The sequence below is a fragment of the Podarcis liolepis genome, assembly GCF_965112155.1.
Source record: "Podarcis liolepis genome assembly, chromosome: 1".
NCBI classification, from domain to species: domain Eukaryota; kingdom Metazoa; phylum Chordata; class Lepidosauria; order Squamata; family Lacertidae; genus Podarcis; species Podarcis liolepis.
In genome coordinates, this window is record NC_139554.1 from 50152578 (window position 1) to 50175718 (window position 23141).

The 23141-nt window shown below is 43.9% G+C and overlaps 1 protein-coding gene across 6 annotated transcripts in view; it reads right to left on the bottom strand.

Moving 5' to 3' along the window:
- Positions 1 to 20483, bottom strand: part of NR1H3 (nuclear receptor subfamily 1 group H member 3) — a 31824-nt gene extending 11341 nt beyond the window's left edge. The window contains exons 1-4 of one of the 6 annotated variants that reach the window (XM_083461314.1): positions 12162 to 12670; positions 11237 to 11823; positions 4718 to 4813; positions 512 to 740 (exon numbers count right to left, since the gene is read on the bottom strand). In XM_083461314.1, the coding sequence (XP_083317440.1) occupies positions 512 to 653 (142 nt within the window). In that variant the 5' untranslated portion in view covers positions 654 to 740; positions 4718 to 4813; positions 11237 to 11823; positions 12162 to 12670. Of the gene's footprint in view, positions 1 to 511; positions 741 to 4717; positions 4814 to 5989; positions 6365 to 6416; positions 6605 to 11236; positions 11824 to 12161; positions 12671 to 20088 lie in introns of those variants that run through there. The other 5 variants (XM_083461316.1, XM_083461317.1, XM_083461318.1 and 2 more) reach the window with 5 other exon arrangements.
- Between the last annotated feature and the right edge of the window lie 2658 nt (positions 20484 to 23141).

Below are 23141 nucleotides of genomic sequence, written 5' to 3' on the forward strand. Positions count from 1 at the left end.
TGCAGAAGAAATGCTCGTAATAGAGTAGCATTGAATTCTACCCATTGCTTCCTATGCTGCACACATTTTGTTGCTGTTGTTCCTCTGGGCAAACAGTTAATGCAGGCTTTTGAAACAACAAAAAAGAAGTAAATGGGGAACAAGCATATCTCCAGCTTCTCTCTCTTTCTGCCTCCCACATTCCTCCCTCACTTTCTCAAACCTAGATGCAAAGAGTGTATTTACTCAAGTGTAGGCCCTATTCATGGCTAAACTTTTTTCTCCATCCTTTTATTATTATTATTATTATCCATCATTTACTTCCTGCAGGGAGTTGTGCACTTAAAACAAAAATTGCGAGGAAGCATTTAAAGAAATGACACACACACACTTTCAATCTGAGGTGGTACAGTGCAGATTAATTCCACTACTTCTGTCTGTCACCCTGTTTGGTGTAATATATAAATTTCAAAGCCTAAACTCTGCTCAAAGCACTTGCACTGAGTGGCTGAAACAAGGGTCTGGGTCTCACCTATGTGCTCAGGTGGGATCTCTGAGCCATGGAAAAGTGCAAACCCTTTTTCCTCCATGCCAAAAGCACATGCCTTCTTCCCATGATTCTGTGCCACGAGCTGTGTAGGACCCATGATGGTTGCCCTTGTGGGGCTCCTCATGTCCTTCTTGTCTCTAAAGCATGATTAAGGCGAAGCTTAAGACATTTGAATCCAGTGTTACAATATCCTCACAAAATGGAGAAGGCCCTGGAGGAAAGTGGAAGCAGAAGAAAAGAAAAACACAATTACCAGAGATACCAGCCAGACATTTTTACACTGTTCCTGTGCAACAGTACCAGCCAAGACTGCCACCCACTCTAATAGCTGTTCCTTCACAATTGCCATCTCCCCGCTTTCAAATAGGAGGCATCTAATTTAAAAAGTGATTTGCCTCCTTTGACATCTGATTTCTCAAACTACTTTTTTGTTCTGTTCAGTTTGATTATTTTACATATTATTGAGTGGCATAATTTATATTCCACTTTCCCCTGGAAATATAGCACTCAAGGCAGCTAACAATAAATTCTCTTTAAAAAAAAACCAACAATACTAGAACGATAATAAACTGGTCAGAATGAAAAAAGACACTAAAACAGGTGATTAAAACAGTGTAAATCAATGCTGCTAACAAAAAGACCATCCAAGGAGGGCAAATTTAACCAGATGGTATAAAGTGAAAAAGCAAAGGGGTCAGGCAAGCTTCCAGTGTATGACAGTTTCATTTTCATGGAGGCTTCTGAAACAGCAAGTAAGGTGAATAACGGAAGAACGGAGTTTGTTAGACAAAGATTGCAAGATATCTTATCTCCCTGAAAATAATTAAAATAAGCCTTGATGGGCACAGAATGTTAAATAAAATCATTGTTTCGAGTCCAGTTCTGTCCAGTGAAGCAAACTGGCCTTCTGGTCATTAACTGAGTCTCAAGAGGCACTGACCCTGTGTGCTTGCTGCAGAGCTCCAATGTGAAAAGTTTTTTGTGGATCATTTAACCAAAATGTTCCTATTTTAAAGAAAAGCCTCCCAGATTGTAAAAATTATTATTATTATTATTATTATTATTATTATTATTATTATTATTACAGTCAAACCTTGAAACTCAAGCGGCTCCGTTGCCAAATATTTCAGTTCCCAAACTCCGAAAACCTGGAAGTGGGTGTTCCAGTTTTCGAACGTTCCTCGGAACTCGAACGTCCGACACGGCTTCCACTTGAGTGAAAGCTCTTGCAACCAATTGGAAGCCGTGCCTCGGAACTCAAATATTTTGGAACTTGAATGGTCTTCCAGAACGGATTACTTTCAAGTTCCGAGGTTTGACTGTATTATATTCAGTGCTATTTTTCTAGAAAAAGAGATGCCGGGACCCACCATGAATTTCCCCCTCGTTCTCTTAGAATTCCAGCTGGAAAAAAGCCCTCATTATATTTATTTGTATTCCTACACAAATTAAAACACAGGGGGGAAATCCAAAAAGCTAAAAACATATAAAAGATAATGGTTTAACAGTCATTAAACTCTAATAGAATTAAAACAATGTTAATAAAACAAATCTACTAAAATACAGATAATAAAACCAGGATGGCACTATTAAAGCCCTTCCCTTTTAAAACAGTCAGTTCCCAAAGTCCTGTTGGAATAAAATATAGATACTAGATATATTAAAATAGGGAAAGATTTTAATTTCTGCACCTAAAAATCTGAACCACATAATTTGGTCTTCTGCTGGCATCAGCACAGAAATTAAGCAACTTTGGGGCAAACTAGTATGTTCCAGTAAACACGGAGGAGGGCCAGACAACTGGAGCCAAAGAGAAGGGCAAAGACGCTTGCCTAGGGAGATTTCAAAACTGACATGTCATCAATCAACCAAGAAGGCCAAGTCAAACAGTCAAAGAGAAATTCACTGCTAAATTGTCATTTTAACCCACAAGGGCAGTTTTTGGCACCATGAGGGCTTCAAGTCCTTGACTGACTTGGGAAAGATGTAAAAAGTCTCTGAGGCTGTAGACAGTCCACTGCATTTTCACAGCCCCGAACACAGGTTGAAAGAGGGATTCTTGCCCAAATGATGTGGTTAGCCTGGCTTATGGCAGCAGACCTGACATTTCTGACCTCCATTTTAAAAGTGTCCAAATTCCATTTTGAGTGCTAATAAATCTCATTTGGTTTATTTCCCTGTCTGTAAGCCAGTCCAGGGGACGCGGGTGGCGCTGTGAGTAAAACCTCAGCGCCTAGGGCTTGCCGATCGCATGGTCGGCGGTTTGAATCCCCGCGGCGGGGTGAGCTCCCGTCTTCGGTCCCAGCTCCTGCCCACCTAGCAGTTCGAAAGCACCCCTAAGTGCAAGTAGATAAATAGGTACCGCTTTATATCGGGAAGGTAAACGGCGTTTCCGTGTGCTGCGCTGGTGCCGGTTCGCCAGAGCAGCTTCGTCACGCTGGCCACGTGACCCGGAAGTGTCTCCGGACAGCGCTGGCCCCCGGCCTCTTAAGTGAGATGGGTGCACAACCCTAGAGTCGGACACGACTGGCCCGTATGGGCAGGGGTACCTTTACTTTAAGCCAGTCCAGTCCGATTCATTTCCTGCCTAGTTCATAGCTGCTCAATCAACCTCAAATGCCTGTCAATACTGTACTTTGGAGAGCAATGGCCAAATGACTTCCTCTGTGAGAGGTAAATTAAAATTCTTCCCTTTGGGGTCCCTTCTGCTGATCTAAACACCTGAGAGGATCTGCACAATTCTTTATGTCTGAAGAGGTGACTAAGAAGCAGCTGCAGCCTTCTTAAAGGATACACTGGGTCTGCGATTGGACTAACCTAGAATGCCTTTTTGCTGCCGCAGAGAAAACTGTGTACAATTCCAAGGAACAGTGCTTTTTTAAAGGAGGCACTCAAGTGTATGCAGTACCGGCACCTCTTTTTTCGTTGTTAAAAAGTGTGACACTTACTGTAACAACTTCTTATTTTTTTAAAAAAAAAGATATTTATTGAAAGTTTTTAAAATATAGCAAAAAATGAAAACTAAACATACAAAATAAAAAACAATTAAAAACACACATTAGTTTTCAATAACATAACTTCCGTACACTTATTTCCTCAGACCTCCTCACACCTCCCCTCCCTGTATTCCAATTCAGTTTGTTAGTTCAGCAAATCCTTACCATTAAACTTTTACCCATTTGTAAATCTTTTTTTTCATGTCTCCTAAAGCATTACAGCTGGAAACCACTTAGTTTCTATCCAACATCCTTCTAACATTCATTAATTTTACAATATTGCTTTAAATAGTCTTTAAATTTCTTCCAGTCTTCTTTCACCGACTCTTCTCCCTGGTCTCGGATTCTGCCAGTCATTTCAGCCAATTCCATGTAGTCGATCACCTTCATCTGCCATTCTTCCAGAGTGGGTAGATCTTGTGTCTTCCAATACTTAGCGATGAGTATTCTTGCTGCTGTAGTAGCATACATAAAGAAAGTTCTGTCCCTCTTTGGCACCAATTGGCCAACAATGCCCAGGAGAAAGGCCTCTGGTTTCTTCAGGAAGGTATACTTAAATACCTTTTTCAGTTCATTATATATCATTTCCCAGAAAGCCTTAATCTTTGGGCATGTCCACCAAAGGTGAAAGAATGTACCTTCAATTTCTTTACATTTCCAACATTTATTATCGGGCAAATGATAGATTTTTGCAAGCTTGACTGGGGTCATGTACCACCTGTATATCATTTTCATAATATTCTCTCTTAGGGCATTACATGCCGTAAACTTCATACCTGTGGTCCATAACTGTTCCCAGTCAGCAAACATAATATTATGTCCAACATCCTGTGCCCATTTAATCATGACAGATTTTACCGTTTCATCCTGAGTATTCCATTTCAACAGCAAGTTATACATTCTTGACAAGTTCTTAGTTTTAGGTTCTAACAGTTCTGTTTCTAATTTTGACTTTTCCACCTGGAAGCCAATTTTCTTATCTAAGTTATATGTCTCCATTATCTGATAATAATGAAGCCAATCTCTCACTTTGTTTTTTAATTTTTCAAAACTCTGCAGTTTCAGTTTGTCTCCTTCTTGTTCCAAAATTTCACACTTACTGTAACAACTTCATGGTGAGTACTGGCACCTAGAAAAAAAGCACTGGGTACAGCACTGAAATATTTTGCAAAATGCTGCATTCTCATTTTACCTTTGTGGATCCACAAGCAGTTGCAGTTTGTTCGTGCGTATCTAGGGTTGCCAGCCCCAAATTTCCAAAATTTGGTGTGTTCTGCAGCTGTCGTATCTGAAACAAGAGGTATTTGTTATTTCAATTGGAAGGCACTGTTGTAAAATAAGGGGGAAAAAATCAAGTTTTATTTAGCACCCCACTTCCCCTGTGTTCCATGCACTTGTAGCATGACACTTCTTCAGCGCAGAGATGTGTGGCATGGTGCTGGCAGATCTAATGTGCAGCCTGAGAGTGAGGCCGTGATGGGCAATTGACAAATGCAAAACCTGCACAATGTTCTTGCTGGTTCAGAAACAGAGTACACAGAAAATCCAGCTCACAGAGATGAGAAGACAATGCAAAAATAATAATAAATTGCTATATTGCTGGAGCAGCTTTGCTTAGCCTGGTGGCCTTCAGATGTTTTGGACTATAACTCCCATCAGTCCTAGTCAGCACAGTCATGGAGGTTGGGGCTGATGGGAATTGTAGTCCAAAATGCCTGGAGGGTACCAGCTTGTGTAAGGTTGTTCTTGAGTTATAGGATCCATATTACAGACCCTTTTCATATTTTTATCTGTAAAACAATGACCAGAGTTAGACTAGTCTAACATACACTGAAAATGAAAATATACAATTAATTTTAAAATTTAAAGCATTCAGAACAGAGACCAACGCCTAACTAAAATGTTTTACTGTTTACTTTGCCTGAAATCTGCAATTCTCAGAGTCAAATCAAATGAACAGTAAGGATTTGTTTTGCATTTTTAGGCTGGCCACTAAAGGGTTTAAAATCAACACATCTGGATATAGAACAGCCCTTAAGTATGATTCTTTTATTCTAAATTATCAATAACTTTGTCAACAACAACAGCATAACCCTATTGTAGGGGTCAAAAAGCTTGCAGAAGATTCAAACCATTTTCATCTCATCAATATCAATCTGCCTAACAAGGGCAAATCAGGATCTCTCAAATCTCTCACTTAGGCGCAGATCTCAGATGGCAGCAGAGTTGGCTCATCCTACAGGAGAATTGCCAGGTCCTACCAAGAGAGGCAACCTGTCACACTGAGAACAACAGAATAAGAACACTAATGCTCCCCACCCTGCTGTTGAGAATTCCACCAGCTTTTTGCTAAAAAATATTATTGGAATCCAGTTAAAAGATGTAAAGCTCAATGTACATTTGCAGCAATCAGATTTAATTTAATTACATTTACTGCAGTTCAGTAATGTTGCATTAAGAGTACCTGTAAACTGGAAAGTTGGTGACCACTGTCTTGCCAAGTTGTTGACAGTGCCAGCCCCAGAGGCAAAATGTACAGAATGTTATGAAGCCTTCCTCTCCAAAGTGCAACTAGAATGAACAGCAAAGCCCCATGGGGAAGTAAATGTAGGTGAAAGGCTGAGGGAAGCATATATCCCTTAGTCTGTGGTCACATTTGTGTCTCAGATCAGGCGCCAAGTACTTCCAAGTTATGTTGGCACCAGCCCCAACCCCGCCTAGAAACAGCGGAACAACTCAGAGAGCAAAAGTCCTAAGTACAGCAAATTTTGTCGCTTCAGGAACATGGTGCTACCAAACAACCCAAGATGTTTCATCCTGTGGTCACCATCCACACCCCTAGCCACTTAATGACTCCCCTTCCCTTCAGATTATGTTCGCAAGTGGCTAACCTGTGGCTCCTCAAATGTTGCTGGACTACAGCTCCCATCATGCTTGACCATGGTCCCTGCTAGCTGGGGGTGAACAGAGTTGGCTCTATTCCTTCATTATTCCATTTCAGTATGGGCTTGAGATTTGTTCTCATAGCCAATTCTCTTAAGGACCAAAGGACAAGTTAACAAGCAGCTGTATATAATCTCAAGACTACAGTCTTGAGCAGAGCATCAGCTTTGTTTGTTGTGTTGTGTTTATTGTTTACGACTACTGTTGGCAGTTATGTAATTTTTATATGTTGTTAAGCCGCCTTGAGCATGGTTTTAACTTTGGAAAGGTGGCATACAAATAAAATGATTGATGACTGATTGATTGATTGATTGATTGATAAGCTGTTCATTCCCTTTGGGCTGTTCCCCATGCCATAAATTTGCTTCCCAGCTGCTTTTCATCACACAGGTGGAAAAGAACAGGCCCCCATAAGGAGAAAAACAGCTTATACAGTGGTACTGATGGAAGCAATCCTAACAGTACTGTAAGACAGGCCTGGCCAAAGGCATTTTGCAGCCTAATGCAAAGAACAAGATGGCTTCCCCCTCCACTCCGTGTACCGAAGCCAACTGAATTAACTACTTATTTCAACACTGCCAATGAGACAATGGTTCCCCACTGCAACTGAGGGCATGATATGGCCTTCAAACTGGTTTTGGATGATATATCAATATATTGGCCAGCCATAGTAATTACTGAAGTGCTACTAGCAAAGGTGAATGCTAGTGGAGGAAAATATGAGGTTAAGGATGCATAACAGAAGACACAGTCACACACATTTTCTGGTACGTAACAGGCTGGTGCCACCATGACCTTTTGCTCTGGACAATTTCTCTTATTTTTATGCCACCCAGCAAAATTTTTCACAAGCTTCCTAAAAGACTTCCTCACTTCCTTTTGAGTATCTACCATAGGGAAGCTAAATGTTCTCACGGGGCTCTCTCTCAATTTGTTCCTCTTGATCTCTCCCCCCCCCCCCCCGCCAAGTACCCATTTTTTCTCAAAGCTTTTTGGAACTGTTCTAATCCACCACCCTCAAACTATTCAGAAGTAGCAATGTACTACTTTTAAATATTTGTGACCCAAACTTGAGGTGGTAGAATACTGGGGAGAGAAGTTAACTGGAGACACTATGATTCTATGAATCTCCCAAACATCCTCTATACAGTGGTACCTCGGGTTAAGTACTTAATTCGTTCTGGAGGTCCGTTCTTAACCTGAAACTGTTCTTCACCTGAAGCACCACTTTAGCTAATGGGGCCTCCTGCTGCTGCCACGCTGCCAGAGCACGATTTCTGTTCTCATCCTGAAGCAAAGTTCTTAACCCGAGGTAATATTTCTGGGTTAGCAGAGTCTGTAACCTGAAGCGTATGTAACCCGAGGTACCACTGTATAGCATGCAAAGCTGGAACGGAGGCTGTCTCTGAATTCCCTAGCTTGAAAGAGTTCCCCATCCCAACAGACTCAGGACAAATTATAAAAAGTATTTAACAAGTATTCTGTAGAAAAAGATTCTGACCCCATTAAAATCATAGTGCATTCCATGCAGGAACTCTTTTTCACGTGTTGCACTATTAATTGCTTCAATTGTTCAACTCTCAAAACTTACAGCTTTGCTTCATTTCTAATTATTATTATCACACACACAAACAATATATAAATGTTATAAATTTTCTGTTTTACAATTTAAAATACTCATTTAAACATCCTTAAAATATCAATGACTTCCATTCTTCTCTTTCCATGGTTCATTTTGCATATCTTAAATCCCTGCATATTTCACATAAACCAAACTATTCAGTATTCCATTACAACCATCAAAACGTATTTACACTGTTGAATTTATCTTAGTGCTAAATGCTACCAACGTTTTCAAGTGTACACAATCCCCCCCAGATATTCAATAAATATTTTTCAATCTTCTCTAAACATATCTTCTTCTTGTTCTCTTATTCTGTATGTTAGATCTGCAAGATGCGCATATTCTGTCAGCTTAAGTTGGCATTCTTCTTTAGCTGAGACCTCGCTCGTTTTCCATTTTGGGGCTAACAAAACACGGGCCACTATAGTGGCATACATAAATAACCTTTTTTTGACACCTGTGAATTACAGTCTGAATTATCAAATATATAAAAGGATGTCACATAGAGGAGGGAGAAAGGTTGTTTTCTACTGCTCCAGAGAAGCGGACACGGAGCAATGGATCCAAACTACAAGAAAGAAGATTCCACCTAAACATTAGGAAGAACTTCCTGACAGTAAGAGCTGTTCGACAGTGGAATTTGCTGCCAAGGAGTGTGGTGGAGTCTCCTTCTTTGGAGGTCTTTAAGCAGAGGCTTGACAACCATATGTCAGGAGTGCTCTGATGGTGTTTCCTGCTTGGCAGGGGGTTGGACTCGATGGCCCTTGTGGTCTATTCCAACTCTATGATTCTATGATTCTATGATTCTATCCCCAACAGAAACGATTCTGGGGTTTTGGGGAAAATACTTTTAAAAGTATTATTACAATTTTTTTAAGGCTGCTCCAATGCCACATGTTAGCCTTTTTAATGTTTTTGATAAAATGTGGGTGATGTCCTATGCACATGGAACAGACACTGCACAGATGCTCCTCTACTGCTCTTCACAGCTGCTCGCTCTTTGCAGCAAGGAATGCGTGTTCAGCAGCTCACTGCACGGAACGGACCATTTTCTCCTCGCCACTGCAAATACCTGCCACTTGGAAGCAGCCGCTACCCGTAGGAGCCATTTAACGTTGATCCCACAAGGCAGCTATTTCTTATGGTATTCCTCAAAAATGTGACCTGTGTCTCTCAAGATGTTACTGGATTTCACCTCCAAGGATGATGGGAACTGTAGTCCAGCAACATCTAGAGGGCCTCTGGTTCCCTACACCTAGACCAGGGGTAGGCAACCTAAGGCCCAGGGGCCAGATGCGGCCCAATCGCCTTCTCAATCCGGCCCACAGACAGTCCGGGAATCAGCGTGTTTTTACATGAGTAGAATGTGTGCTTTTATTTAAAATGCATCTCTGGGTTATTTGTGGGGCATAGGAATTTTTTTCTTCTTCCCAAAATATAGTCTGGCCCACCACATGGTCTGAGGGATGGTGGACGGGCCCACGGCTGAAAAAGATTGCTGACCCCTGACCTAGACTAAGAGATGCAAAGCAAAATGGAAACATTTTAGTAGCTGACCCCTTGATTAAAGGGTTTCTACCTTCTTTTAATAGAAACCAAATAATTTGCTGCAGAGCTGTCACTGGATAATTAAAGAAAGGAAGCTTCAAGGTTACAGATAATTTCAAGGGGGAAGTGGGAGTAAAGTTAGGAAGAACTGTACATGATTAACAACTTTTTTGTTCATTTCCTAACAGATACACAGTCAAACACTATGCATATTTACTCAGAAGGAAATTCCACTTAATTCAGTTGCGCTTACCCACAATTGAGAGTGCACAGGGTTGCAGCCTTAACAGGAATCTTTCTTTAAAAAGTTAGGAAGTCTTCTCTAGGAATAAATGAAAAACATACTTCCTAACACAGAGATGAGAACTAACAGCAAGATAACTACCAAACTCTATTCATTATATCCTGCTGCAGAAGGTTCCATTTGTGGCTTATTGCACAGCTAATTTTTCACTTACACATTGCACATGCAACTGAAATATTTGCATGTATTTTTTTTAACTGCTAGTTTTAATAAAATGGGATTGTTTAGTTGAGATGTTTTTAAATGTTTCCCATTGAGTTTTATTGTTGTATTTTATGCAAACAGCCTTGGGGCGATTTTTATTCTTGAAGAGAAGGAAGGAAGGAAGGAAGGAAGGAAGGAAGGAAGGAAGGAAGGAAGGAAGGAAGTTCTCCATTTACTCCTGCTTCCCCTTCCTATGTTGTTTCCCATGTTGAATTTTAGATTTTAAGTTCTGTGGGGCAAGGATCTTTCAGCTTGTACTTTGCAAACGGCTATGCAGATCTGAGGCCTATAAAAATAACAGCAGCAGCCAAGTTCCTAGCTAACTTCCATCAGGAAAAAAAGATTGAAGCAAATGTCAGTGCCATTCTTTCAGTTGTTTCACAGAACACAAAAGTCAACTTTTCCCTGGCTGAACATGACAGGAGATTCACAGGAGCTGAAAGACACCTTTTGTCTGAAAACACTCTCCCCCCCCCAAAAAAGCAATCCTCATCCCACACCTTCCAGTAAAAGGAGATAAGCCCATTTTATAGCAGTAATCCAGAACCATCATTTTGTTCTTTTCACCTCAGCCTTAAACAAAAACCTGCTGCTTGTGACTCTTTGAATCAATGGGTCACCTGCTCTTCTGCCCCTCACTGAATAGGTGTCCTGGGCAGAAACTCAAAGGAGCTAAAAGAGAGGTGAAAATTGGTAATTTTATAGTAGATAGATGCTGCATATATACTACTACACCTTCAAAGCACATTCATATCACATTTCCCCCCTCAAAGAATTCTGGGAACTGGAGTTTACCTCTCACAGATCTCCATGTCCCAGCAACCCTTAACAAACTACAGTACCCAGAATTTTCTGAGGAGTGAAATGTGTTTCACAGGTGCTTTAAAAGTATTGTATGTACACAGTCACAAGCAGAACCTAGAACGGACAGTATTTCCTCCCCTCTCTGTCTGCAGGATTTACTTAGTCCTCCAATGGACAGAAAGAGAGGGAAAAGAAGGGACTGTTCTTACGTAATCTTTCTGGCTGTTTCTCAGACAAGAGTTCCCTGAATCACAGCCAGTGCTGGTGGTGGATGGCTTACTTGCCTGCAGAGGCAAGGTGAGGCAACTGCCTCAGGCGGCAGGATCCATGGGAGCGACAGATCCCGATGCAGATATTTCTTCGCTGCTTGTTCCTGATATAGATCTTCATTCACTGCTTCTTCCTTGGCAGGGAGGTGGGAGCTATTTTGTGATCCACCTCAGGAGCCAAAATGTGGCACAACCACAACTGCCGGCACGTGAGCTTGACTGCCTCTTGTTTTGTTGCACAGGCTCCAACTGTAAGCTCGTCTGAGGGCAAGATACTGGCTTCATCACCCAACTTCAGTCAACATTGTTGTTCCTGACCTAAAGGGGGTTCTAAGTGCTTTTAATGTTTGTACGACAGGGTCACATGCAGCAGCAGAAGTGTCTTCCTGCGGTGTCACAAGGGTCAGGAACAGCTGCACCTGTCAACAAAACTCTTCCTGCTCCACAACTACCAGAGATCCCTGGGAGGCCAGACATCCACAATATTTAGCTGGCCAGACCCTTTAGACCTTCTTCCTGACACTGCAGGACCCCTATGTCCACTCTCCACATTGCTTTCCCTCCATCTCTATGTGTCCTCCAAGCCTTCTGCTTCTACTGCCCTTAATACAGTGGTGCCTCGCAAGACGAAAATAATCCGTTCCGCGAGTCTCTTCGTCTAGCGGTTTTTTCGTCTTGCGAAGCAACCCTATTAGCGGCTTAGCACTATTAGTGGTTTAGCGGCTATTAAAGGCTTAGCGGCTTAGCGGCTAAAAGGCTATTAGCGGCTTAGCGGCTTAGAAAAAGGGGGGAAGCGAAAAAAATCGCAAGACTCGCAAGACGTTTTCGTCTTGCGAAGCAAGCCCATAGGGAAATTCATCTTGCGAAGCGCATTGAAAAACGGAAAACCCTTTCGTCTAGTGGGTTTTTCGTCTTGCGAGGCATTCGTCTTGCGGGGCACCACTGTACTGCAAAACCCCATACACCAGGGGCTGGGAACCTTCTTCAACCCCAGAACCACACTCCCTTGTGGGAAACCTTCCTGGGGCCACATGGCAGTAGTGGGTGGGGCCACAGGCAAAAGAGGGTGGAGCAACTGGGGTAAATCTTACCTCTGTACAGAAAGCTAGTTTCTGCGAACACTAAGACGCACGCCTCTCTATCCTCCATCCAGGCAAGGAAGTGATATTATCAGGCTTCAAGGACACATTCCCACCAGGCAAAAACATTTAAGGAGAGCTAAAAGCAGGGCCAGTAACCGGCATGTTCTAGGAGAGGAGAGTTGCAGGAGAGCAAGGACCAGACAGGGAGACTTGGAGGGTCACATGTGGCCTCTGGGTTTGAGGTTCCCCACCCTTGCTAAATACCACTTCCACCCAACTCTTGGGCCCTTTTATGTTATTTTCTTGCTGGGTTTAAGGGAATGCACTCTAGAAAACTGCCATAGCCTGGGCAGATTGCTTCTGGCTGGCTGGTCTCCAAGACTTGGATGCACCCATTACAGAAGAATGAATTTTAGGATGGACATTTTGTAACTTACATTCCCCCCCCCCCCCCGGTATTTGTTTTCATTTCTACACATTTTATCTTGTTAAATCATTTTTGAGACCTTTGCTTTTATAAAGTGACCGATGGGTATAATAAATTATAACAACAATAATAACATTTCTGCATGCATGCATGCATGCATGTCACAGCTCCAGCGACAACTTGCAGAAAAGGGTTGTGGCACAGTGGTGCATGGATCAGCCCCAGTCACAGGCTTGGAGGCCTCTTCCTGCGTCTCCTGGCACAGCCTGGCAGGGGCTACTGGTAGGAGAAGGCGTTGTAGCCCAGCCACTTCAATCAACTATAATACAAAGCACAAGGACTTTAAGAGCTTGAAGCACAGGACAGGAAAGTAGTACAATGTACGGCTCTCTGTTTATAGAAGATATAACTGTGAGCAGCTATTAATCATAGCTAACTCCAGATTCCATATTCAAGGACAGCATACCTCTGAATATTAGACATGGGGATAAAAGATCAAAATAGGAATGCTGTCTTAATGTCTTGCTTGTGAGTTTTCCAGAGGCAGTTAACTGGTCTCTGTCAGAAAGAAAATGCTGGACCATATGGGTCTCTGGTTTAACCCAGCAAGACTCTTTTAACAGCTACCAAAAGGGAGAAGGAGAAAAGGCTTGCCATAAAGACACCGTTTAAAAGCAGGGAAGTATAAGCTTAAATCAGGGGAAATCAGCTGCTTCAGAAAAAGTACTTCAATAAATTAACAAATGAGGATGTTGCTATTTTTATAAAAGCTCACCAGTTTAGTGTTTGTTTCAGTTTCAGAAATATCTTAAAATTAAGAGCCTTATGAAACATAACCACAACTGCAACTCTGGAAATTTAAGAATATCTTATTGTCAAATTAGTTGTGTAACTTAAGTGTCTTCTGCAAACTGTTTCCATTTCCCTTTCTCTGCTCCACCCTTTACTCCCACAATTAGGATACAAGGGACGCCTCTCCCACTCCAAAACCATGAAAGACAAAGTCACAAAATCTCACACAGATGCATGTTTCTCTTCATCTGGTTGACAAAGCTCATTCGCTGCTTAGGTAGCTAAGGGGGCCCAGAGAGAGAAGAGGAGGGTCTTCACTTTTGAAAGTGAACTGTAGTAACCTTAGGTCCTTGGCTCAGCTCAGAGCCAGGTCTGACTCCACTATCAGCGCTGACCTTTGGACGGACAGCAGGAAATGCAATCATGACTTTGACAACTTTGTCAAGGGATTCAAACAGGAAAAATCACATTAGTGCTCTTCCCTTGAGAGAAAAGCAGGGGTGTGGGGTGGGACACCCAAGAATGGTCCCTACCTCCTCCCATCCTACACAAAGCAGCTTGAGGCACGTTGACAAGGACAGCCAATAGTCGGGGAAATAATAAGTCAGAGAAAACGCCGGGCTGTGGAAAAAGCTAGAAGCAAGCCTCAACGCTGATCCATGTGAACTCAGCTGTTCTGCCATCAGTGCCCTCTTGTACCATTTGCCCTGGGACAACCTGTAAATGTTAAAAACCTTCTGGATCAGAGCAAAGGCCTCAAAAGTCCTGCATTCTGTTCTTGCAATGGCTAACCAGATGTTGGGGGAAAGCCCACAAGCGGGTGCAAAAGCTCTGATCCCGAGAGGTATATATTCAATCTGGTCCTGGAGCCAGTTTAAACCTCTCCACCAAGCCCAGCACAGGGGAAATCCAGCAAGTGCTGCGATGGAGAATTCACCCACCACAGCCCTGGGCTGTCAAGAGAGGCTTAAACTCCTCCCTCAAGCCCAGCACAGTAACAGGGCTGAGTGTGGGCTGAGTGTATCTGTGTGAGAGAGAAAGACTGCATGTGAGTGAGTGAGTGAGTGAGTGAGTGAGTGAGTGAGTTCTTCCTGTGTGGTGAGCTTATGTTCTGTATACATGGGGACATGCAAGAGCTTAAACAGGGTGGAGGGCAGCCTGGGTGGGTATAGGGCTGCTACCCACAATATGCATCTATATAGGACTGGTGTGTGGGAGACCGGGTGTTTGCTACAGTATGGTTCTGCTTGTATTTATTGGATCAGGGCCCACTTGCAATGAATTGAGTAGAGTGGATGTTGTGCAGGTGTGGGGGACCTCCAGCTCACAGATTTGGACTGCCAGCATTCCCTTTTTGGCCTGTGAGGCCATTCCGGGCAAGCCATGGCTCTGAGCCAGTCGTATGTGACAACAGGTGTGGGGCAGGTAGCAGTGGGGTCTGGCCCAAAGGGGCTTTGCAGGCATTGTCAATTATGAGTGTCTCCAATCAGGTGGTTGTCGGGCACTTGGAAAGAACTGTGCAAAGGACTTTGCAAGCCCTAAGCTTGGCACTTGGGAAGTGCCGAGCATAGAGCTTACAAAGCACATTGCACACCATGTCCCACCCAGCTGATTGTTGGGTGTTTGGGAAGCACCACACAAACCAGCCTTGCCCTAGATGCTTCCAGGTAGATTACTACAATACACTCTACATGGGGCTGCCCTGACTGAACACTGAAGAGAGGGACATGGGAAGAATACTAGCCAGGCTGCTGAATTCCATAAGAGAAGTTAGTGGAGGAGGCGGGGGCGAAGGAACAAAAATATGAGAACTTTAAAAGTTCCATATTAGGTATAAGGAGAATGATGGCTAGAAAGTGGGAGAAGCCCATCTGTGAGCCAGGGAATGTGCATAGTCCTAATTGCCAGTGGCACAAGGCCAAATGTGAAGACGAACTTTCTGCAGACTTTGCCCGGCCAAGTTGCGTTCCCTTCTCACAACATCTGACATCACAACAAACTGCCGGCTAGAAAACAGTCCCGCAAGTCAAGCTGAAATGTCCTTGGCTCCAAGCCAGCCAGTGACAGGGCTGCACTCAAGGCACACCCACCAGACAAGAAACAAGAGCCTTGAATTTCTCCAGGGTGGCTTCGATTACTTGGAGCGTTGCTCTGCTTCTCCCAATGCCCTGCCCTTCCTGATGTCTCGTGTCTGATAAGGCTTTACCTACTTCATCCAGCAACTTGCCAAGGCAGCTTAAAACAACTTCTTTTATTTCCAAAGCTTCCGTAGGTGATCACCAGCCCTTGCTGGTGTAAAACACTGTCTGTTGCATTGCAGCAGCCATAGAGATGGGGGACAAGTAGCCCTCCATATGTTGTTGGACTCTCATCAGTCCAACCAGCAGGCCCAATGGTCAGGTATAATGGGAGCTGTTGCCTTAAAACATCTGGAAAGCCACAGGTTGCTCATCTCTAGTATAATAAAATGGAAACATGGAAACTAAAATCAAATAACCACATTATTGTGTTGCTTTCACAAAACATAGAAATATCATGTGCTAAGTTTTTTCCTTTATGTCCTGCAGCCGCATGTGGATGAAGGAAACATGAGAATAATAAACAATGGAAGGATATATCATCCCCTTCCACTTAAACTGGATAATTAAGACTTAAGAAGTGTCAAGTGCATCTTACTAAGATGGGACTCCCCTTTGAAATCTAGGCCTGTTTGTGTGATCTGTCTGCTATGTGGGCTCTAGCAGAATATATCCCCCCCCCCCCGCTGTTAGCCTCCCCTCCCCTCAAATGTTGTCCCCCCTACACACACACACACACACACACATTTTGGAGGTAGGCTTAAGCCCTTGCCTCTGGACAAAGCCCTGAGTCATATGATTTATTTTTAAATACTACGTTTTTAAAATTGCAGAAACAAAGCTCACGGTGTTCTACATACTTTAATAAAATATAGACAGGATGTACAAATGGGGAACCTGCTAATTTGACAGTATCCAGGGATATGAAAGCCTGCATGTGTGGAGAGAAGTATTCTTCATTCTGAAGTGATCAGAAGCGTCTACCATGCGAGGAACAGCACACTTGAGTTGGCCGCTCATTCAAACATAAAAGAGAGATCCAGGGCTGGGAGGATCCAGCAGGGGAGGTTTCAAGGCCTAGCAAGAGTATCTCCTCTCTTCCCACTGTTTGTCACCAAATGAGGGTATTAAAAAAAAATAATAGCCAGCTGAAACACAATCAAAATACAGGTTAAAGAAAGAGCTGGAGATAAAACAAAATGTCTGTTTAAATGAAAAGGGGGTTTCCTGCTGGTGGAAGGCCACTAACAAGATAAATAGATAAGTGACACTTCCTTGGTAAGGAGTTCCAAAGTCTGGTTACAGCCCCTGAGGAGGCTTTTCTCAAATTCCCATCCAATGCACGTCAGATAACCTAGTTTATGGGAGCAAACTAATTGCATACTGGAAAATTAGGTTTGTGCAACTAAAGTTGATTTAAAGTGCTCTGGTGCAACAAATCTACTTTAAGATCAACAACAACAGACTTTTGCAGTCAGTAAAATGAGGGGGAAATGCACTAAAAAAGTGTAGGATTAATGGGAAGACATTTAATCACTCTGCAAGCAACTCAAAATGAATGCAGGATGAATATTCATTGTCATAAAATCTTCTCACAAACAAATCAGAATGAATGCTCAATGAAGACCAGACATCGCCTAACATCAGTTTAAGTCTGGTGCAAGAAAATCAGGATGGATTGTGGGCACCACAATTTAAGAAGGCTACTAACAAGCTGAAACGTGTGCAGAGGGTGACCAAGATGATCAGATTTCTGGAAATCTAGCTTTATGAAGAACAGTTGAGGGAGCTGCGTATTTTTGGCCTGGAAAACCGGAGAGTGAGAGGAGATATGAGAGCCATCTACAAATATCTAAAGTGCAGTCACATGGAGGATGGAGCAAGCCTGTTTTCTCCTGCTCCAGATGATAGGACCCAAACCAGTGGCTTCAAGTTGCAAGGAAGGAGGTGGTGGATTCTCCTTCAATGGAGGATTTAAAGCAGAGGTTGGATGGCCATCTGTCATGTATGATCTAGTTGAGATTCCTGCATTGTAGGGGGTTGGACTAGATTACCCTTGGGATCCCTTCCAACTCTATGTTACTCTTCCAATTCTATGTTACTCTGGGTGCTGAATAAACAGGTGGTTTTATGGAGCTCCAAGTGTCTGGGTTCATTCAGAGCACTGCTGCTTGTTCCACAGCTTGGTCAACTAGAGTCAGCTACCATAATGTGCATGGAATTGATTTTGGTACACAGCACATGCCAAACAAAGGTTGGTCACCACTTAATGTAAGAAGAGAACCCTGCTGGATCAGACCAAAGGTCCAGAATACCCTGCATCCCACAGTGGTCTACAAAATGTCTCTGGGAAACCCTGAAACAAGTTATTGTTATTTGCTTTTTTCCAGAAAAGTGAAACTCAAAGTGACTTACAAAAATGAGTAATAAAACATGGATTGAAAATAACCTAGAGTGTTGTGTATGTGTGTGTGATCCAGGTGAATAACAATGTTTTTACCAGGCCCGTAAAAAGAAATAGTGATGGGGCTAGGCAGACCTCCCTGAGGAAAGCATTCCATAAATGAGGAGCCACCACTGAAAAGTCCCATCCTCATGTTGCCACCCTTTTTACCTCCCACAGAAAAGAGCATGCAGGATCCAAATTGCTTCATGTAGGGAGAGGCAGTCCTTGAGGTATTGGGGTCCTGAGGCTATATAGGTCAAAACCAGCACTTTCACTTGATCACAGAAACTGATTGGTAGCCAATACAGTTTTGACAAGATTTTGCTCAGATTGTCTTCCCCTGGGGAGCAACTTGACCACTGAATTCTGCACCAGCCGCCATTTCTGAACTGTCTTCAAAGGCAGCCCCACATATAACTCATTGCAATAATCTAACCCAGAGGTTACCAGGGCACAGACAACAAACGTTAGGCTATGCCTGTCCAGTAGCCTTCCCCTACTGTTGCCCCCCACTGATATTCTAAGAAATACTGCCTCTGAAGATGAAAGTTCCTTTTAGCCATTATGGCTACTAGCCATTGTCCCCTATTTAAGCCTCTCAAATACAAAAACCAGGCCTCCAGCTAGCATCCACACATTGATAGCTGGTTAATATCTGCATCTTACAATCTTCCATATTTAACCTTGCCTCTCCGCTTAAATATTAATTTCTTCTCTGACATTTCTTGGTGAGTAAAGTGCAACACAATTCCAACTCCAGGGAGATAGACAGATAAGGCCACCTACTGAGATCACGACTGAGCAAAGAGTTCACGGCTGGTTTCCCAGGCTGAAGCAGAAGCCGTGTGGTTCTATTTCCAGCCTTGCAAATGGTGGTGCAGGTTTTGGTGGGTCCTGGGCAAAACACCATCATCAATCATTTGTGTCCTCTTTTCCTGATGGGGCTTTTCACACCAACCTCCTAAAAACTCATATAGACAAGAAGCTGACCGCACAAAGGCATATCTCTCCAGGTCTTGTGAGCTCCCTAGTGAAAGGAGTGTCAAAGTTTTTAAATTGCAAATAGTGATGACTACTATATACTGTATAGGAAAATAGAAATCTGCCTGATGCTGAGACTGAACTACTGATCCATCTAGCTCAGTACTGTCAATATGCTGACTAGCAGCAACTTTCCAGGGTTTCAGAAAGCGAGTCTCTCCCAGCCCTATGCCAGGACCTTCTGGATGCAAAGCAGCTGTTCTACCTGTGCACTATGGCCCTTCTACAATAAGACAAATGCACCTGCACACTGTATGCCAAGCCCCTTTCATTGACCGAAAGCCACAAGGGAACAGACATCTTCCTGCACAAGTCATGTGATAAGATGTTGCTGAAGAAGTGTTTTCTCTCCAACACCCAGTGTTCACCCTTCTTTCTCTCCCACCTGGGCCTGAATGAGTGAAAATTTACTCAGAAGCCCCACTGTGTTAAAAAAAGGTTTACTCCCAAGTAAGTGAATGTCTTTCCAACTGCAGTGTAAATCGTATAGCAACTCAAAGGCATGTGTTTTGTACAATCGGTAGTGCCAGCGTTCCATCCATAAATGTCTTGGGAAGCGGAGAAATTACACTCCTTTTAGCCAATCTCCCTCCCTTTTTTAAAATATACATCCAAAAATGGGGGATCCGAATGTGCGCATTCATTTATCTCTTTTAAGCCATTTTTTGAAAATGTTTCTTTCCACAAATCGGACAAGTAAAGCAGTTCTTTACTTGTGCTTCCGTAACACTGCAATCAAACAGCAATCCGGGGAAAGAAAAACACCAAGCGCCCTCTTTATCGCCACGCATCTAGACGCATGTGTGTACGCTGCCCGAGCGCCAACAGGTGGTTTGACGCCGGTAGCTCGAGTTTGGCGCCGCCACGAAGGGGAGCGCAGAGCGGCGGCGGCGGCGGCACGCGGCGGCCGAAGCCCCTCGGTGGGTGAAAATGCGCTCTCTCGAGCGGGCGCCACCAAACTCCCCGGTTGCCCAGGGCGATCGCGTAAAGAAAGAAGTTACCCGCGTCAGCAACAGCAGCTCCAGGCGCGCCGGCAGCCCCGGAAGGGGAGGCGACAGGGCAACCAGAAGCTCCCCTCTCGGGAGAAAGAGGGGCAGGTCGGGAGCAGGCAACGAGCTCCGGCCCCCCAGGAAGGCCCACGGCAACTGGGCGAGGGAGCGATCAGACAGCGCCGAGCGCGCGAAGCTGAACGGCGCGCTGTTGACTTCGGGCTGGCGAGAGCCGCTCCGCGCGAGTTGCAGTGATGTAATGTCAGCAAGAGCAGCAGCAGCCTCCGAGTCACATGCCTGAACTTTCCCCAACTCCACCCCCTGGTGTTCCTTTCGCCCCCTCCGATTTCTACATCCTGGCGGCGTGGTGTGCATGAGAACCCAAAACACAAGGGAAGAAGCCCCTCCTTCCTTTGCACGCCGAATGCTTTGCTTGCGAGGATCATTTGTGCGTTCCACGTTTCTATACCGCCCTTCGTCAGAAACATACCGGGGCGGTGTACAGAAGATGTAACATAGGCATGATTATTTATGGACTTTTTTTTTAAGGGATCCTGCGCAACCCAAAGCCTTGCTACATTCCCCACAGGGTTTGCCTGTTAAAAAAGTATCACAATCTGAAATCGTTTGGAGCCTGTTTGAGACCGACACAGCACCCCTTGGCCCAAGCTTCGCGGGGAAGTCAGCGGCCTATTCCACACCAATCCACTAGCCAACTAAGCCGGCGTGTTTACTGATACAGGCAGCTGGCAGCCTTTGCTGTCAGTGACTGGAGGGCCCAGCAGACGAAAAGCCACCCTGTACTTTGAGTGGGGTATGGCTGCTCTCCAGATGCTGTTACCTCAGCTCCTCTTCTCCACCATTGACCAAGCCGGCTGGGGCTGGTGGGAGATGCAGTCCAACAACCTCTGGAAGGCTGCAGGTTTGCTGCTCGGTGCTCTTCCTTGACTGGCAATGTATAACAGGTTGCAAATAGCAGCGCACACAAAGCAAGCATAGGAACATAGAGAGCTGCCTTATTCTGAGTCGGAACATTGGGAGCCCTTAGCCAGGGCCAGCACACCCACGAGGCAAGGTAAGGCAACTGCCTCAGGTCTACAGGGGTGGCAGATCCTGCCTCCTAGGAATTCATGTGGCCCTTCAGATACTGTTGTCCTCCAACTCCCATCAGCCCCAGCCAGCATGTCCAATGGTCAGGATGATGGGAGTTGTAGTCTAGCAACACATGGAGGGCCACAGATTCCCTATCCCTGCATTAAACCACACTGTCGCTTATTTTAGATCACTTGATCTAAAACACCAAGGGGGGAGTGTGAGTGTGAAGGAATTCCCCCACTCTCTCCCTAAATGGCAACCCCCTGGAGAAGTATAGGAACGCAGGCAGAAAGATGTCCAAAGATGCTTCTGACCAGCCATTTGCCCCAAAGCAGGATTCTCTAAATGTCATCTTCCACCTCTCAAGAGATCTGCAGACTTTTGAACAGAGACACTCAGCTCTTGGGCCTGTTGGTCTTTGCTCTGACTACATGATGCCCTCATCAGAGCATGGCTATGCTGAATAATACAATTAGACTTTTCAGAATTGCTGCCTTCCCCTTCTGCTTCACTCATACCAAGGATAAATGAGGAAAAGGCAATATGAGTGTGGCTGCAAAATTAAAACTATTTTGAAACATTACTGTTGACAAAATATTAGGTGAGGAGAACCAACGCTGCTTCAGGCTGGAATGCCGTCCCTGTATACCTGGACATATGTCCTACTGAACTCAGCTGGGCTCACTTCTGAGTAGACCTGGGTCAGATTGCACTATTATTAACAACACCGCTGTGTGGTCCTCCTCTCACAACATGCTGCTTTAATCTTCATTGGATGTTCTCTCTGGGGAAAGATTTTGTCATGGGGCAATTCCCAGAGGGGTAGTAGCCGTGTTAGCATCTCACAGCAAAAACAACAATCTTGTGGCACCTTAAAAAGTGCACTGTGGCAATGTGGCTTTAGATTTAATGGACTACAGTCCATTTCATTAGATACTTGAAGCATTATCCTGAGTTGGGGAGGGGGGATTGTAAACACCCAAGGTCAAGGTTCTCATGTTAATTTACAAGGCCCATAATAACTTGGGTCCAGGATATCTTAAGGACTGCCTGATCCCTGTTATCACTGTCATATCTATCGTTGACATCTCTGGGGGAGTCTCTCTAATGGTGGTCCTTGCAGGGGTCAGATGCATGGCTTGTAACTACCAGAAGCCCTGCATTCGGTATGGTGGGACCTATCCTGTCGAACTTCTTCCTGAGTGACATTAGACAGGCCCCCTTCCTGCTAGACTTCAGGTGCTTGACAAGGACTTTCATGTTTCAGCAGGCATTTTAAGGTAGCTTTCTGTTTGGAGGATGGATTTTTATTGTCTGTGTTCTTTGAACGGCACTTTTTAAACATTTTATGTACGCCACTTAGAAATTATTAATATCAAATGGTTTATAAATACCAGAATATCTATATCTATGGACCGTTTGCACATTGCTTGTCACAGTGAAGTCATTAGTTTTAGGGAAATTATGGTACCTATAAATGAAGGGGATCTTCCTTCTCATCACTTGGGGTGCTTAGGGCTCTGGGAAGTAAATTGAAGTTGCACTCTCATTTTCCACCAGCAGGGGCTGGGAAAGACAGCTCAATTCCCACCTTTCAATGATGGCAACAGGAGCTCCAGCAGCTCTAATGAAGTGGGAGCAATAATATGCAGCAGCCTTTGCCAACCTGGTGCCCTCCATATTTTCTGGGATATATGGATAAAGGGCAGAATACGAATAATAATACTAATACTACCAATAATAATGTTTTGGATGACAACTCTCATCACTCAGTATGGCTGTGTTGACTGGAGTTGATGGGAGGCAGTCAATTTTTCAAGAATTATATTGTTTTAATAGTATTTTATGTTTTATTGTATTAGTGTATATTGCTGTACGCCGCCTTGAAAGATGGTATATATGGTAAATACACAGACACACACACATTTGAGTTTTTTAAGAACTCCTGATGTGGGCGTTGCCAGGATTTT